A 17,611-nucleotide genomic window follows, 5' to 3' on the forward strand; every position below is an offset into this window, starting at 1 on the left:
ACGCCCCCAACCACGCCCCCGCCCCAACCACGCCCCCCACCCGAAATCGGAGGTCTCAAGGTTGGCAAGTATGTTTTATTTTCAAATGTATTATTAGCCGGTGGAAAAAGTTTATTTTGATGTTTACCTCAGAAGGCTGCAAATAGAAGAGAGGCATTCAATTTTTATTTAAATTGTATTTGATATGCACTTGATATTTTTTAATTATTATTATTATTATTATTTGAAACTCGATTTTGCATGTCACTATAAAGTTATATAAGCCTTGCTTGTTCAATATTCAATGCAAAACTTGTTTGGGTCTATTAAAAGGTTAATTTGTTCAACCTTGGCCCGCGGCTTTGTTCAATTTTAAATTTTGGCCCACTCTGTATTTGAGTTCGACACCACTGTTCCAGTGTGTTCCGCTTAACCCCCCCTCCTCCCTCCCCCTTCGCTTATTCCCGCGCAGAGCATTGTGGGAAGTCTTAGAGAAATTTCAAGATGGCGGCGAGCAGGAGGCTGGGCAAGGTAAATCTTCCCACTTGCTGCTAGACTTTGTCACCTGTAATGTGCTCCTTGGCGTGGGCGAGTCGCGGCGGCGTCGGTCGACGGCCGAGAAGACGCTCGTCCCGCGCGGCGTGGGTCGTTACGGGACACGACGTCCGCTCGAAAGTGCAGTTTAGTCTTAAAAGGGGAGGTCAAGAAGACGCTGTGTTTGGGAGGCAAGCAGCCGGCGAGCTAGGCCAGCATCCGCCGACACTTTCAAGTCTCTGCGGTACAAAAGGCGGCTTTATTCCGCCTTAACGGTGTTTCGGCGCGGTATGGAGGTGTTTGATGACGTCATTGCGTCCGAACGTTACTAACGTAAAGACGGCGAGTTTCCAGGTGCTAATAAGCTAACTGCTAACCAAGCTAGCTCGACGGACAATGTAGCCTGACATCGCCCTCATGTCCGCCTTCATCCAGAACATTCCAGCATGGCAACACACGTCTGGTGTCCCTTTTATGTGGCATTACAGCGCCAGTGTCGTGGTTGGAGCCGTCAAATTAGCCGTTGTCTCTTCCTGTTTCGTTTTCCCCAGCCATGATGCGAATGTGCGCGTGCGTCATCACTTCCGGTCTTTCAACACGATCATCGTGCGTGTAACGTAACGCAATCCGAATTATTATTCTACTCGGTAACTGTGTTAATGCTCCGAAGCATTCACACCAAAATTCATCTGTTTATTAATAAACGTATTATTATAGTATTCACACAAAAGGGACAAGCGGTAGTGGATGGATGGATGGATGGGTTTGGTACACCTAAATTAATCTATTTATTAATAAACATATTATAGTATTCAGACTAAAGGGACAAGCGGTACAAAATGGATGGGGTTTGTACACCAAAATTCATGTATTTATTAATAAACACATTATTATAGTATTCACACAAAAGAGACAAGCGGTAGCAGATGGATGGATGGGTTTTGTACACCAAAATTCATCTATTTATTAATACGCTTATTATTATAGTATTCACACTAAAGGGACAAGCGGTAGAAAATGGATGGATGGATGGGTTTTGTACACCGAAATTAATCTATTTATTAATAAACGTATTATAGTATTCACACAAAAGGGACAAGCGGTAGAAAATGGATGGGGTTTGTACACCAAATTTCATGTATTTATTAATAAACGCATTATTATAGTATTCACACAAAAGGGACAAGCAGTAGAAAATGGATGGATGGGTTTTGTACACCAAAACGTATTATTATAGTATTCACACAAAAGAGACTAGCGGTGGAAGATGGACGGATGGATGGTTTTTGTACACTAAAATTCATCTATTTATTAATAAACGTATTATAGTATTCACACTAAAGGGACAAGCGGTAGAAATGGATGGATGGATGGGTTTTGTACACCAAATTTCATCTAATAATAAACATATTATAGTATTCACACTAAAGGGACAAGCGGTAGAAATGGATGGATGGATGGGTTTTGTACACCAAATTTCATCTATTAATAAACGTATTATAGTATTCACACAAAAGAGACAAGCGGTAGAAGATGGACGGATGGATGGTTTTTGTACACCAAAATTCATCTATTTATTAATACGCTTATTATTATAGTATTCACACTAAAGGGACAAGCGGTAGAAAATGGATGGATGGATGGGTTTTGTACACCGAAATTAATCTATTTATTAATAAACGTATTATAGTATTCCCACAAAAGGGACAAGCGGTAGAAAATGGATGGGTTTTGTACACCAAATTTCATGTATTTATTAATAAACGCATTATTTTAGTATTCACACAAAAGGGACAAGCAGTAGAAAATGGATGGATGGGTTTTGTACACCAAAACGTATTATTATAGTATTCACACAAAAGAGACAAGCGGTAGAAGATGGACGGATGGATGGTTTTTGTACACCAAATTTCATCTATTTATTAATAAACTTATTATAGTATTCACACAACAGGGACAAGCGGTAGAAATGGATGGGTTTTGTACACCAAAAGTAATCTATTAATAAACGTATTATTATAGTATTCACACAAAAGGGACAAGCGGTAGAAAATGGATGGATGGATGGGTTTTGTACACCAAATTTCATCTATTTATTAATAAACGTATTATAGTATTCACACAAAAGGGACAAACTGTAGAAAATGGATGGATGGATGGGTTTTGTACACCGAAATTAATCTATTTATTAATAAACGTATTATAGTATTCACACAAAAGGGACAAGCGGCTAGAAAATGGAAGGGTTTTGTACACCAAATTTCATGTATTTATTAATAAACGCATTATTATAGTATTCACACAAAAGGGACAAGCAGTAGAAAATGGATGGATGGGTTTTGTACACCAAAACGTATTATTATAGTATTCACACAAAAGAGACTAGCGGTAGAAGATGGACGGATGGATGGTTTTTGTACACTAAAATTCATCTATTTATTAATAAACGTATTATAGTATTCACACTAAAGGGACAAGCGGTAGAAATGGATGGATGGATGGGTTTTGTACACCAAATTTCATCTAATAATAAACGTATTATAGTATTCACACTAAAGGGACAAGCGGTAGAAATGGATGGATGGATGGGTTTTGTACACCAAATTTCATCTATTAATAAACGTATTATAGTATTCACACAAAAGGGACAAGCGGTAGAAAATTGATGGATGGATGGGTTTTCTACACCAAAATTCATCTATTTATTAATACGCTTATTATAGTATTCACACTAAAGGGACAAGCGGTAGAAAATGGATGGATGGATGGATGGGTTTTGTACACCAAATTTCATCTATTTATTAATAAACTTATTATAGTATTCACACAACAGGGACAAGCGGTAGAAATGGATGGGTTTTGTACACCAAAATTCATCTATTTATTTATAAACGCATTATTATAGTATTCACACAAAAGGGACAAGCGGTAGAAGATGGATGGATGGATGGGTTTTGTACACCAAAATTCATCTATTTATTAATAAACGTATTATAGTATTCACACAACAGGGACAAGCGGTAGAAAATGGATGGATGGATGGGTTTTGTACACCAAAATTCATCTATTTATTAGTTATTATTATAGTATTCACACAACTGGGACAAGCGGTAGAAGATGGATGGATGGGTTTTGTACACCAAAATTCAGCTATTTAATAATAAACGTATTATTATAGTATTCACACAAAAGGGACAAGCGGTAGAAAAATGGATGGATGGATGGGTTTTGTACACCAAAATTAATCTATTTATTAATAAACCTATAGTATTCATACAAAAGGGACAAGCAGTAGAAAATCGATGGATGGGTTTTCTACACAAAAATTAATCTTTTTATTAATAAATGCATTATTATAGTATTCACACAAAAGGGACAAGCGGTAGAAAAATGGATGGATGGGTTTTGTACACCAAATTTCATCTATTTATTAATAAACGTATTATAGTATTCACACAACAGGGACAAGCGGTAGAAATGGATGTTTTGTACACCAAAAGTAATCTATTTATTAATAAACGTATTGTTATAGTATTCACACAAAAGGGACAAGGGGTAGAAAATGGATGGATGGATGGGTCTTGTACACCAAATTTCATGTATTTATTAATAAACGTATTATAGTATTCACACTAAAAGGACAAGCGGTAGAAAATGGATGGGTTTTGTACACCAAAATTCATGTATTTATTAATGAACGTATTATTATAGTATTCACACAAAAGAGACAAGCGGTAGAAGATGGATGGATGGATGGGTTTTGTACACCAAAATTCATCTATTTATTAATAAACGTATTATTATAGTATTCACACTAAAGGGATAAGCGGTAGAAAATGGATGGATGGGTTTTGTACACCAAAATTCATCTATTTATTAATAAACGTATTATTATAGTATTCCCCCTAAAGGGACAAGCGGTAGAAAATGGATGGATGGATGGGTTTTGTACACCAAAATTCATGTATTTATTAATAAACGTATTATTATAGCATTCACACATTTGGTTTTGTACACCAAAATTCATCTATTTATTAATAAACTTATTATTATAGTATTCGCACAACAGGGACAAGCGGTAGAAAATGGATGGATGGATGGGTTTTGTACACTAAAATTCATCTATTTATTAATAAACGTATTATAGCATTCACACATATGGTTTTCTACACAAATTCATCTATTTATTAATAAACGTATTATAGTATTCACACAACAGGGACAAGCGGTAGAAAATGGATGGATGGATGTGTTATGTATACTAAAATTCATCTATTTATTAATAAACGTATTATTATAGCATTCACACATATGGTTTTCTACACTAAAAATCATTATTTATTCTTCTACTACTTCTTCTTCTTCTTCTTCAGATTTTGGCGCGCTCTACCTTCCACATTTTTCACCCGATTCAGACCGTTCCAACTTCAAACTGTTTGGGAATGGCGGGCTTTCCCTTTGCAAATTCCCAGAATTCCAGGTTTTCCGGGACATTTTTTCCCATTAAAAATTACCGTATTTTCCGCACTATAAGGCGCACCGGATTATTAGCCGCACCTTCTATGAATTACATATTTCATAATTTTGTCCACCAATAAGCCGCCCCGGACTAAAAGCCGCGCCTACGCTGCGCTAAAGTGAATGTCAAAAAAACGCTGCGCTAAAGTGAATGTCAAAAAAACAGTCAGATAGTTCAGTCAAACTTTAATAATATATTGAAAACCAGCGTTCTAACAACTCTGTCCCAAAATGTACAAATGTGCAATCACAAACATAGTAAAATTCAAAATGGTGTAGAGCAATAGCAACATACCGGTAATGTTGCTCGAACGTTAATGTCACAACACACAACACACAAAATAAACATAGCGCTCACTTTCTGAAGTTATTCTTCATTCGTACCGGTAAATCCTTCGAATTCTTCGTCTTCGGTGTCCGAATTGAAAAGTTGCGCTAGCGTGGCTTCCAAAATGGCGGGCTCCGTCTCTTCGAAATCATCGGATTCAGTGTCGCTGTTGTTGTGCAGCAGTTCTGTGAATCCTGCCTTCCGGAAAGCTCGGACCACAGTTGTGACAGAAATATCTGCCCAGGCATTTACAATCCACTGGCAGATGTTGGCGTATGTTGTCCGGCGTTGTCTGCCCGTCTTAGTGAAGGTGTGTTCGCCTTCGGTCATCCATTTTTCCCACGCAGTTCGCAGTCGTGATTTGAATGCCCTGTTGACACCAATATCCAGCGGTTGGAGTTCTTTGGTTAATCCACCCGGAATGACGGCGAGTGTTGTATTTGTGTGCTTCACTTGTTTTTTGACACCATCTGTGATGTGGGCGCGCATAGAGTCATATATCAACATGGACGGAGCAGCGTGAAAAAAGCCACCCGGCCGCTTCGCGTAAACTTCCCTTAACCACTCGCTCATCTTTTCTTCATCCATCCATCCCTTCGAGTTAGCTTTTATGATGACGCCGGCTGGAAAGGTCTCTTTTGGCAAGGTCTTCCTTTTGAATATCACCATGAGTGGAAGTTAGCATGGCAAGCTAGAACCACAGTGAAGGATGACTTCTCATTCCCTGTGGAGCGAATATTCACCGTACGTGCTCCCGTTCCACAGTGCGGTTCAGTTGCTGTGAAATACGGTAGTAATCCGTGTGCGGATGGAGAGATTGCGTCTTTTTATGACCCGGATCGTTTAGTAGGAGCCATTTTGTGGTCTTTACAGATGTAAACAGGAAATGAAACGTACGGTGATATCCGCGCGTTTTTTCTTCTTCTTCCGGGGGCGGGTGAAGCGCTTCCTGTTCTATGGGGGCGGGTGCTTTCCTTGGCGGTTGCTTGCGTAGAAGAAGAAGCGCTTCCTGTTCTACCGGGAAAAAAGATGGCGGCTGTTTACCGAAGTTGCGAGACCGAAACTTTATGAAAATGAATCGTAATAAAGCGCACCGGGTTATTAGGCGCACTGTCAGCTTTTGAGAAAAATTGTGGTTTTTAGGTGCGCCTTATAGTGCGGAAAATACGGTAGTTGGATATTTTTCAAACTTCCACCATTTCCACATTTTGCTACCTATTCAAACCATTCCACCTTCAACACATTCCACCATTCTGGAAATTCAAACTTGCCCTTTTCCAAGTTAAAAAAAGTTCCAGGAATTTCCAGAATTCCTGCTTTTCCATAGCCCTATTTCCACCCGTTTTTCTGGCGACTACTCCTTCCACATTTTTCACCCTTTCCACCGTCAAAACATTCCTCTTAATCAGGACAAAAAACTAAGTTGTTTTTTGAACTGGAAGAATTCCCGTTTTTCCCGAAATTTCAGGAATTCCGTAATACCATTTCTCAATTCAACATGTTACTTATTCAACATTTCTCCACCGATTTGAAAAATTCCAACACCAACCATTTCAACTCATTCAGACCATTAAAGTTTTTTTTTTTACCAATTACAAAGAAATTCCCGCTGTTCCCGAAATTCCCATTTTTTTCTGAAATCCCCATTGAAATCAATAGGACATTTTTCAAAGTTCCACAATTCCCACATTTTTCTTCTGATTCAAACTGTTCCAACTTCAAAATATTCAGTCTGCTATACTTCAAAAATTCTATAAAAAAATTCCCGGATTTCCCATAATTCCTTTTTTTTATCTTGCATTTTCCCCATTCAAAATTAATTGGCCATTTTTCAAACTTCCACAATTCCCACATTCTTCAACCCGATAATTGATTGTGTTTGAATGTTGCTATCGTAAGATGGCGAGTTTCCAGGGCACAAAGTGCTAATAGGCTAACTGCTAACTAAGCTAGCTCGACGGACAATGTAGCCTGACATCACCCTCATGTCCGCCTTCATCCTAAACATTCCAGCATGGCAACACACGTCTTGTCTCTTTTATTTGGGATTACAACGCCACTGTCGTGGTTGGTTGGAGCAATCAAATTAGCCATTGTGTCTCTTCCTGTTTCGTTTTCCCTAGCCATGATGTGAATGTGCGCGTGTATCATCACTTCCGGTCTTTCAACACGATCATCGTGTGTGTAACGCGGTGTTTTTCAACCGCTGTGCCGCGGCACACTGGTGTTGTTTGTTTATTGTTTATTGAAGATCTCTATTAACAGACGCACGAACGTCAGGCTAGTCTTCTTGAGGTCCTTTTCAAAAGTTCAAAGTAAAATAATAATACACAGATCCAGTTACAAAACGTACACAGATCCAGTTACAAATAAATAAAAAAGAAAAGGAAAATTCTCAAAATAATAAAAAATATAACAGTTCACGGGTCCAGTTACAGAACATACGCAAATCCAGTTACAATAAAAGAAAGGAAAAAGGGAAATAGAAAAAAAAAGTTCTCAAACTGATAACATGAAAGATTAACTCTTAAGTCTAAAATGTGACTTTACATGTTTCTTAAATGCTTTTTTTTTTTTTTTTTTACTGTGTATTGTCCTAATGTTTAAATGAAGAGTATTCCATAACTAGATGAGGCAATTCCTAAAGGAATTGCATGTGAATGCTCCAATGCTGAAGTGAACTAAAATCCTGGAATTTTTTTTTAGAATTGTTGAAGTAGAGCACACAATTCCTGAACAGGCTGAATATTTTGGAAGTTGGAACCGTTTGAATCAGTTGAAAAATGTGGAACTTTGAAGAATATCCCATTGGATTCCCAATGGGAATTTCCCCAAAAATTGGGAATTTCGGGTAAAGCGGGAATTCTTGTGAAAATGGTAAAAAAAAAAAAAACTTGAATGAGTTGAAATGGTTGGTGTGGAACTTTTTCAACTTGGTCGAGAAATGCTGAAGTACTATAATAATAGTAATATTAATGATAGATTTTATTTGTAAAAGCACTTTACATTGAACAAACAACCTCAAAGTGCTACAGTGAATAAAAAAATAAAACAACGCTAGAACCACATGTTGAATTGAGAAATGGTATTAGGGAATTCCGGGAAAACCGGGAGATTTTCCAGTTCAGATTAAGAGGAATGTTTGGACGGTGGAACGGTTGAAATGTGTTGAAAAATGTGGAAGGAGTAGTCGCTAGAAAAAAAGAGTGTAAATAGGGCTTTAGAAAAGCAAGAATTCTGGAAAATCCTGGAATTTTTCTGAACTTGGAAAAATGATCATTTGAATTTCCAGAATGGTGGAATGTGTTGAGGGCGGAATGGTTCGAATAGGTTGATAAATTTGGAAATGGTGGAAGTTTGAAAAATGGCCCGGAAAACTTGGAATTCTGGGAAATCTGGGAGTTTTTGGAATTTGTCAAGGGAAAGCCCGCAATTCCCGAATAGGCTGAACAGTTTAAAGTTGGAACGGTTTGAATCGGATGAAAAATGTGGAAGGTAGAGTGCGCCAAAATCTGGAGGAGAAGAAGTTGAATAATAAATAGATGAATTTTGGTTGCTTTGGAGCATTCACACAATGAAATGCCTCTGTATACAGCAGTGCTTTTCATTGAATGAGTTCTTGGTTGTGTTAATGCAAGTAGACCTTGAGTTGAAGCTCTGGTACTGTAGTGGTGAACATCAGCATTATAACCAATCTGCTTAAAAAGAGCTGTAGGGTACTTGTTGTGAATAATGTTTCGAATAAATAACAATAAACTGCTGGATAACCTATGAATAACCTTCAGCCATCCAAGACAAGAATGCATACGGTCTACACTCGATCTATAAGAACAATCAAGACTAAGTCTAGCTGCCCTATTTTGAGCTGTTTGTAATTTTGTAAGCTCAACCTTGGGTGCAAAAGCCCAAATAACTGAACAATAATCTAGATGACACAACACCAATTTTTGTACAACCTGTCTGTGAATTGCAGGTGTTACATACGTAGCACATTTCCTAACAGCAGCGATACTTCTACCCTTCTTGTACCCATAGTGTACCGTGAGATACAGTCTGGTGTGCCGTGGGAGATTATGTAATTTCACCTAAATGGGTTAAAAACATTTTTTGCAAACCAGTAATTATAATTTGCAAATAATGTGTCGTTGTTGAGTGTCTGTGCTGTCTAGAGATCAGCAGTTATACTCTTCCATATCAGTAGGTGGCAGCAGGTAACTAATTGCTTTGTCGGGAACATGGTTTGTCGTGATCACAATATGCAGACCGTCTGACAGCGGGAGGCAGCGTGTAGGTAAAAAGGTATCTAATGCTTAAACAAAAAATTAACAAAAGGCGAGTGCCGCTAAGAAAAGGCATTGAAGCTTAAGGAAGGCCATGCAAAACAAAACTAAAACTGAACTGGCTACAAAGTAAACAAAAACAGAATGCTGGACGACAGCAAGGACTTACAGCGCGTGGGGCAGACGGCGTCCACAAAGTACATCCGTACATGACATGACAATCAACAATGTCCACACAAAAAAGGATAAAAACAACTGAAATAGCCTTGATAGCTAAAACAAACGGGGAATAGCGCTCAAAGGAAGACATGAAACTGCTACAGGAAAATACCAACAAAACAGGAAAAGCCACCAAAATAGGAGCGCAAGACAAGAACTAAAACACTATACACAGGAAAACAGCAAAAAACTCAAAATAAGTCAGGGCGTGATGACAGCACACTTACTTTGAGACAAGAGCTGTAGTGATGCATGTTCGGTTATGGTTTGAATTCATATCCAACAATTGCGAGAACGACTTTAATTTTTTAAACATTTTCTGCTCGCGGTGTGCCTCGGGCCTTGGCTCAAAAAAGTTTGAAAAGCACTGATGTAACGCAATCAGAATTATTATTCTACTCGATAATCACTTGTTAGCATCGAAACCAACAGCTCAAAGGCGCGTGACACAGCAACGAAGTGTGGAAAGTGACTCGGAATATGTCGAATTGCTCTTTCCACACACATCACACTTTGCTATCATGAAAACATCAATGCAACTATAGTCTCAGCTCCATTTATTACCCGCAAATATTGCAGGTCCAAAGATTGATGCTGGAATCGTACTAATGTTTACCTTTAGTATGTTGTCAAAGCGTTACCTTTATTGTTGTTACTTCTTGTTAAAGGGGATCTGCCCTTTTTTGAATTTTGTCTATAATTCACAATCTTTATGTAAGACGAGAACACATATATGTTTTATGCATTCTAACTCGTAAATAAAGGTTAGCAAAAGTCAGCTAACACTAGAGCTTACAGGAGTCGCCCGATTTCGCCTATAAAGCGCTCTAAAAAACCTCAGACGTTGTGTATACATTCTGTAAGTATATATGTCATGTAGTAACATTAATAACATGTAATATTTAGATATTTTGCCCTTTTTAGGCGTACGAGACGCATCACAATATTCGCTTTTCCCTTTAACAACAACACTGCTAATCATGGCAAACTTCATGAGAAAACAATAAAAACAATCACTTACTGTACAATGTCTGCTCTCGCTGGGATAAAGACTGATGTGATGTTTATATCTTCCCCTTTACATCAACAATTCATCACAATCCTCACGCTGTAAACAAGCGTCTTTTTGTGTCTTTCTCGCCATCTCCGGGTCAAAGTTGACCAACTTGTGGGTTTATGACCACAACCTTCTACTATCCAGGTGAGAGGCATGATTTGTAACCTAGAATTAATTTTCACCAATTCAGAGGCGATGGAGCAGCTCAATATGTCAATATTGCAGCATAATCTTAAGCATAAGCGGACAGGCTAACCTCCAACCTCCGAGGACAAAGCTACGAACAATGGGAGAACAGGCTTTCTGCTCCGCCACCCCAGTCTGTGGAAAGCTCTCCCTGACCACCTGAGGGTACCACAGACTGTGGATGCATTTAAAAAAGGCTTAAAAACCCTTCATAAAAAAGTATTTTTTTAGATATATGCATACTAGCTCTAGCTATTAGGCTGTTCTAGTTTTTATTTTTATTTATTTGTATTATCTTTTAATTTTATTTTTTTAATACACTGTAGCACTTTGAGGTTGTTTGCTCAATGTAAAGTGCTTTTTACAAATAAATTATATTATTATTATTATAAGCTAGTTAGCTCTCTATGATCACGGCACCGCTAAAAGTAGTTCCTCTGCGTTAGCGCTTATAATAACAATATCACTAATACTTGTTAATATGCAGGTCATGAAATATAAATGATACATTTTGGACGTTTTATTTGTAATTTGGGGTCAAAATGGATTACTTCTTTAAGAATCATTGCTAGCCACCTGGAACAAGTTAAAATGCAAATATATATATATATATATATATATATATATATATATGTAAGTATATATATATATATATATATATATATATATATATGACACGTGTGTGTGTGGGTGTGGGAATAATGATGCATATCAATATATTTGGTTTGTAACTGATTATAGAATTATTTCAAAACGGGTTAAAGCGGCTCCTAATTTAGATGGTGATGTATGAGGTAACATATTGCATAATTTCCTGTTGTATGATTTTATCAAAACTATTAATAATCTACTTGTTAATATCCGCTTACTTCCTGTTGTGACATGGTTCCATCTACACTTTGGATAAAATATAATAATCACCTATTCTGTTGTTTTCATACTTGACATTGTTGTGTGGCAATACTTTAAATGTGTGTACCGAGTACCAAGTAGTTAAAGTTAAAGTTAAACTACTCAGTGGCCTAGTAGTTAGAGTGTCCGCCCTGAGATCGGTAGGTTGTGAGTTCAAACCCCGGCCGAGTCATACCAAAGACTATAAAAATGGGACCCATTACCTCCCTGCTTGGCACTCAGCATCAAGGGTTGGAATTGGGGGTTAAATCACCAAAAATGATTCCCGGGCGCGGCCACCGCTGCTGCCCACTGCTCCCCTCACCTCCCAGGGGGTGATCAAGGGCGATGGGTCAAATGCAGAGAATAATTTCGCCACACCTAGTGTGTGTGTGTGTGTGTGTGTGGGGGTACTTTTTAACTTTAACTTTTAACTTTAACAAAGTTCTCCTCCTGGCCACACCCCTTTCAACAGCTGTAGTTGTTATCTTCCATATGGAGGCAACTGACAGATATAAGTTAGAAAACTATACGCTACTTTGCATTAGAAATGGCAACAGCGCAGGATGCATGTCCATGCACGAGCCAGTCTGCCCCACAACAAGAGGATAGAGACAAAGAAGGAGCGTATTGACTACAACGGTGGACTCGCGCAAGGCACTTTGGGTACATTTCTACCATATATGGGTAACTGGTGACAAACAGGTCACCAGCTACTCAAATTCCAATCGGCTCGTTTGGAGAAAGTGTGAAGGGAGGCAAGATAGTTTCATAAATATCTCCACCATGCCTCCAGGCTTTGATTTCACACTTTTGGGACAGATACCCAAAACACAAAACCAGGCTTTGTATAATCGGTGCGCTTTAAAGTCCTCCTGTGTCCAGGGACCTGATCCCTAAATTTGTCAACCAAAAAAAAAAAAAAAATTCATGACAAAAAATGTTGATGTAACTACCCACTGTAGTATCGACCATATACTTATAATTGACCTATCGTTAATATTGATAACAGTACAGGCCTAAAGTTTGGACACACCTTCAATGGGTTTCCTTTATTTTCATGACTATTTACATTGTAGATTGTCACTGAAGGCATCAAAACTATGAATGAACACGTGGAGTTTTGTACTTGACAAAAAAAGGTGAAATAACTGAAAATATATTCTACTTTCTTCAAAATAGCCACCCTTTGCTCTGATTACTGTTTTGCACATTCTTGGCAAGCTCGATGAGCTTCAAAAGGTAGTCATCTGAAAGGGTTTTCACTTCATATGTGTCATAGTTTGGATGCCTTCAGTGACAATCTACAATGTAAACAGTCATGAAAATAAAGAAAACGTATTGAAATGAGAAGGTGTGTCCAAACTTTTGGCCTGTACTGTATATAGAGTATATATTGATCCGTCTACCTTTGTTTACATTCAAGAGCTCCATCTTGCGGTTAGCATATCCTCCAACGGTGTACCATTCGATTTTGATCCAGGACCTACGATTCGATTAAAAATGCATTATTGATGCATCTTTAATTTATGCATATTCATGCAATTTTACATTTCACTAAGCACTTTTCACAAGACAACTTTTCAAAACAATGCATTTGTAATAAGAAAGAGTACAATTATTCCTGTCACATTTACAAACCCTGTTTCCATATGAGTTGGGAAATTCTGTTAGATGTAAATATAAACGGAATACAATGATTTGCAAAACCTTTTCAACCCATATTCAATTGAATGCACTACAAAGACAAGATATTTGATGTTCAAGCTCATAAACTTTATTTTTTTTGCAAATAATTAACTTAGAATTTCATGGCTGCAACATGTGCCAAAGTAGTTGGGAAAGGGCATGTTCACTATTGTGTTACATAGCCTTTCCTTTTAACAACACTCAGTAAACGTTTGGGAACTGAGGAGACACATTTTTTAAGCTTCTCAGGTGGAATTCTTTCCCATTCTTGCTCGATGTACATTTTAAGTTGTTCAACAGTCTGAGGGTCTCCATTGTGGAATTTTAGGCTTCATAATGCGCCACACATTTTCAATGGGAGACAGGTCTGGACTACAGGCAGGCCAGTCTAGTACCCGCACTCTTTTACTATGAAGCCACGTTGATGTAACATGTGGCTTGGCATTGTCTTGCTGAAATAAGCAGGGGCGTCCATGGTAACGTTGCTTGGATGGCAACATATGTTGCTCCAAAACCTGTATGTACCTTTCAGCATTAATGGCGCCCTCACAGATGTGTAAGTTACCCATGTCTTGGGCACTAATACACCCCCATACCATCACACATGCTGGCTTTTACACTTTGCGCCTATAACAATCCGGATGGTTCTTTTCCTCTTTGGTCCGGAGGACACAACGTCCACAGTTTCCAAAAACAATTTGAAATGTGGACTCGTCAGACCACAGAACACTTTTCCACTTTGTATCAGTTCATCTTAGATGAGCTCAAGCCCAGCGAAGCCGACGGCGTTTCTGGGTGTTGTTGATAAACGGTCTTCGCCTTGCATAGGAGAGTTTTAACTTGCACTTACAGATGTAGCGACCAACTGTAGTTACTGACAGTGGGTTTCTGAAGTGTTCCTGAGCCCATGTGGTGATATCCTTTACACACTGATGTCGCTTGTTGATGCAGTACAGCCTGAGGGATCGAAGTTCACGGGCTTAGCTGCTTACGTGCAGTGATTTCTCCAGATTCTCTGAACCCTTTGATGATATTAAGGACCGTAGATGGTGAAATCCCTCAATTCCTTGCAATAGCTGGTTGAGAAAGGTTTTTCTTAAACTGTTCAACAATTTGCTCACGCTTTTGTTGACAAAGTGGTGACCCTCGCCCCATCCTTGTTTGTGAATGACTGAGCATTTCATGGAATCTACCTTTATACCCAATCATGGCACCCACCTGTTCCCAATTTGCCTGTTCACCCGTGGGATGTTCCAAATAAGTGTTTGATGAGCATTCCTCAACTTTATCAGTATTTATTGCCCCCTTTCCCAACTTCTTTGTCACGTGTTGCTGGCATCAAATTCTAAAGTTAATGATTATTTGCAAAAAAAAATGTTTATCAGTTTGAACATCAAATATGTTGTCATTGTAGCATATTCAACTGAATATGGGTTGAAAATGATTCGCAAATCATTGTATTCCGTTTATATTTACATCTAACACAATTTCCCGACTCATATGGAAACGGGGTTTGTATTAAATGAATGGGTGCAAAACTGCAACATAATGCGAGGCATTACTTTACTTACATCGATTATTGACGTTTACTCATCTTTTCTATAATAGTCCATGTCTGAACTGCGATGCATCTAAAAATGGATGATTTCCCCACCACTGGTGTGTAGTGTAGCATGTTTGGCTATTCTTCGTCCTCTAAATATTAAATGATCTCTCCCCTCATCACTAATTAACGGGAGCCTCCAATTTGCACATTAGCAATAATGGGAAGAACTTGAAATAGACTGGAAGTAATCCACAGAGTCAGAGAAATGGCAGTTATACAGTATATAGATGTGATGGGACAAGTAGGCCAGTGCGTCCATCACGGTACATAACACACCAAGGTCCTAAATTGAATCCATTCATCTGTCGGGGTGCTCAAAGAATGCCATTCACATCCTAATTTATATTTGTATTTATTCTGATTGTAAAATAATTCATACCGTATTTTTCGGACTATAAGTCGCTCCGGAGTATAAGTCGCACCGGCCGAAAATGCATAAAAAGAAGGAAAAAAACATATATAAGTCGCACTGGAGTATAAGTCGCAATTTTGGGGGAAATTTATTTGATCAAACCCAACACCAAGTATAGACATTTGAAAGGCGATTTAAAATAAATAAAGAATAGTGAACAACAGGCTGAATAAGTGTACGTTATATGAGGCATAAATAACCAACTGAGAACGTGCCTGGTATGTTTACGTAACATATTATGGTAAGAGTCATTCAAATAACTATAACATATAGAACATGCTATACGTTTACCAAACAATCTGTCACTCCTAATCGCTAAATCCCATGAAATCTTATACGTCTAGTCTCTTACGTGAATTAACTAAATAATATTTGATATTTTACGGTAATGTGTTAATAATTTCACACATAAGTTGCTCCTGAGTATAAGTCGCACCCTTATAGTCTGAAAATTACGGTCATTATTCTTTTAAGAGGATTAATAAACATCAAACAACTATCATTGATAATTACTGTTTGTCCATTTTTTTTAGGATTGCATTTTCAATTGCATTTTTTAAAGTATTGTAAAGCTTGAATTGGGTTGAAGTCTGGGTTGCTTTTGTTAAAATGACTGTGATTTTTGTGAATAACATTTTAAAAACACATTTAAAAAAAATCGTTTTGCGTGTAAGTCGTACGTACACAAAAAGATCCGATTTGAAGCACTTTGGAGCGTTTCCACTGGCAAAAATATCCCATCTGTGTCACTCTAGGGCAGTGGTTCTTAACCTTGTTGGAGGTACCGAACCCCACCGGTTTCATATGCGCATTCACCGAACCCTTCTTTAGTGAAAAATAAAATGTTTTTTTTTTTCAAATTCAAGACAAAGTTAATGTTTTTTTACTGGTGTTCAAAATTAACCATGCATGAACATCACCTTGTTCAAAGAACAAAACCAACACAGTGCATGAACTCACAACAAATTACACACCTGAAGACCAGTGTGACATCTGCTGTTGCCGTATCCATAATACGACGATAGGGAGAAGTTTTTATTTACACGATGAGTCGGGTATGTCTTGATCTCCGCGGCAGAGGCTCCACCGAACCCCTGAGGCCGACTCACCGAACCCCTAGGGTTCGATCGAACCCTGGTTAAGAACCACTGCTCTTGGGCAAAAAAAGTCAGATTTGGTGTACATTTGTTTTTCCTTTTTTTAAAGTAAGTATATGCACCAGTGTCTATTATGCTAATTTATGATGATGTCACATTGACCACGCTCCCCACCACCAATCTGGAGAAACCCTTACTTCTAGTCCTGATATGTGAACTCTGACCTATAACCTGTTGTGGAAGGTGACCAGACAAATGTTGGGGGGCTGGCTTAGTAGCTTGTCTACAATGTACCTTTGACTTCTTCTATGCGTGCGCGCGCACTCACAATATTCTTTGTTTTGCAGGAACTTGATGAGATTCGCAAATCTGGAATGAAAAACTTCAGAAACATTCAAGTTGATGACTCCAACCTATTGTCATGGCAAGGTCTCATTGTTCCTGTAAGCAACCATCCTTAGGCTGTGTCTAGATTCAAGGTCTGCATCCTTCGCATTTTGCATTTGGCGGCCGCTGTCCTCACCTTTGATTGTTCTTCAAATCTATGTCTCCTCCTCCTCCATTGAATGCCCGGCTGCATTCACACCTTCGTTCGTAGGGTTACACATCCCAACGTTGTTCTTGCATACCCCATGTGATCACAATTGTATCAATCTCACGGAGATATCCCGGCCATTTTGCGAGATAATGAGCAAGCCCGTCACATGACGTAGAGATAGAAACCACAGATGCCTTCCCTTTTACCTATAGTACTAATCATGCAAACTTCATGAAAGACGATTACCGTATTTTTCGGAGTATAAGTCGCTCCGGAG

General features: G+C 38.4%; 1 protein-coding gene across 1 annotated transcript in view; it reads left to right on the forward strand.

Moving 5' to 3' along the window:
- Nucleotides 1-438: 438 nt before the first annotated feature.
- ube2l3b (ubiquitin-conjugating enzyme E2L 3b) overlaps nucleotides 439-17,611 on the forward strand; it is a 34,590-nt gene continuing 17,417 nt past the window's right edge. The window contains exons 1-2 of the mRNA XM_061980471.2: nucleotides 439-510; nucleotides 17,144-17,239. Of these exons, the coding sequence (XP_061836455.1) occupies nucleotides 484-510; nucleotides 17,144-17,239 (123 nt within the window). The 5' untranslated portion in view covers nucleotides 439-483. The remainder of the gene's footprint in view (nucleotides 511-17,143; nucleotides 17,240-17,611) is intronic.

This window comes from Nerophis lumbriciformis, linkage group LG20 (genome assembly GCF_033978685.3).
Source record: "Nerophis lumbriciformis linkage group LG20, RoL_Nlum_v2.1, whole genome shotgun sequence".
Classification (NCBI taxonomy): domain Eukaryota; kingdom Metazoa; phylum Chordata; class Actinopteri; order Syngnathiformes; family Syngnathidae; genus Nerophis; species Nerophis lumbriciformis.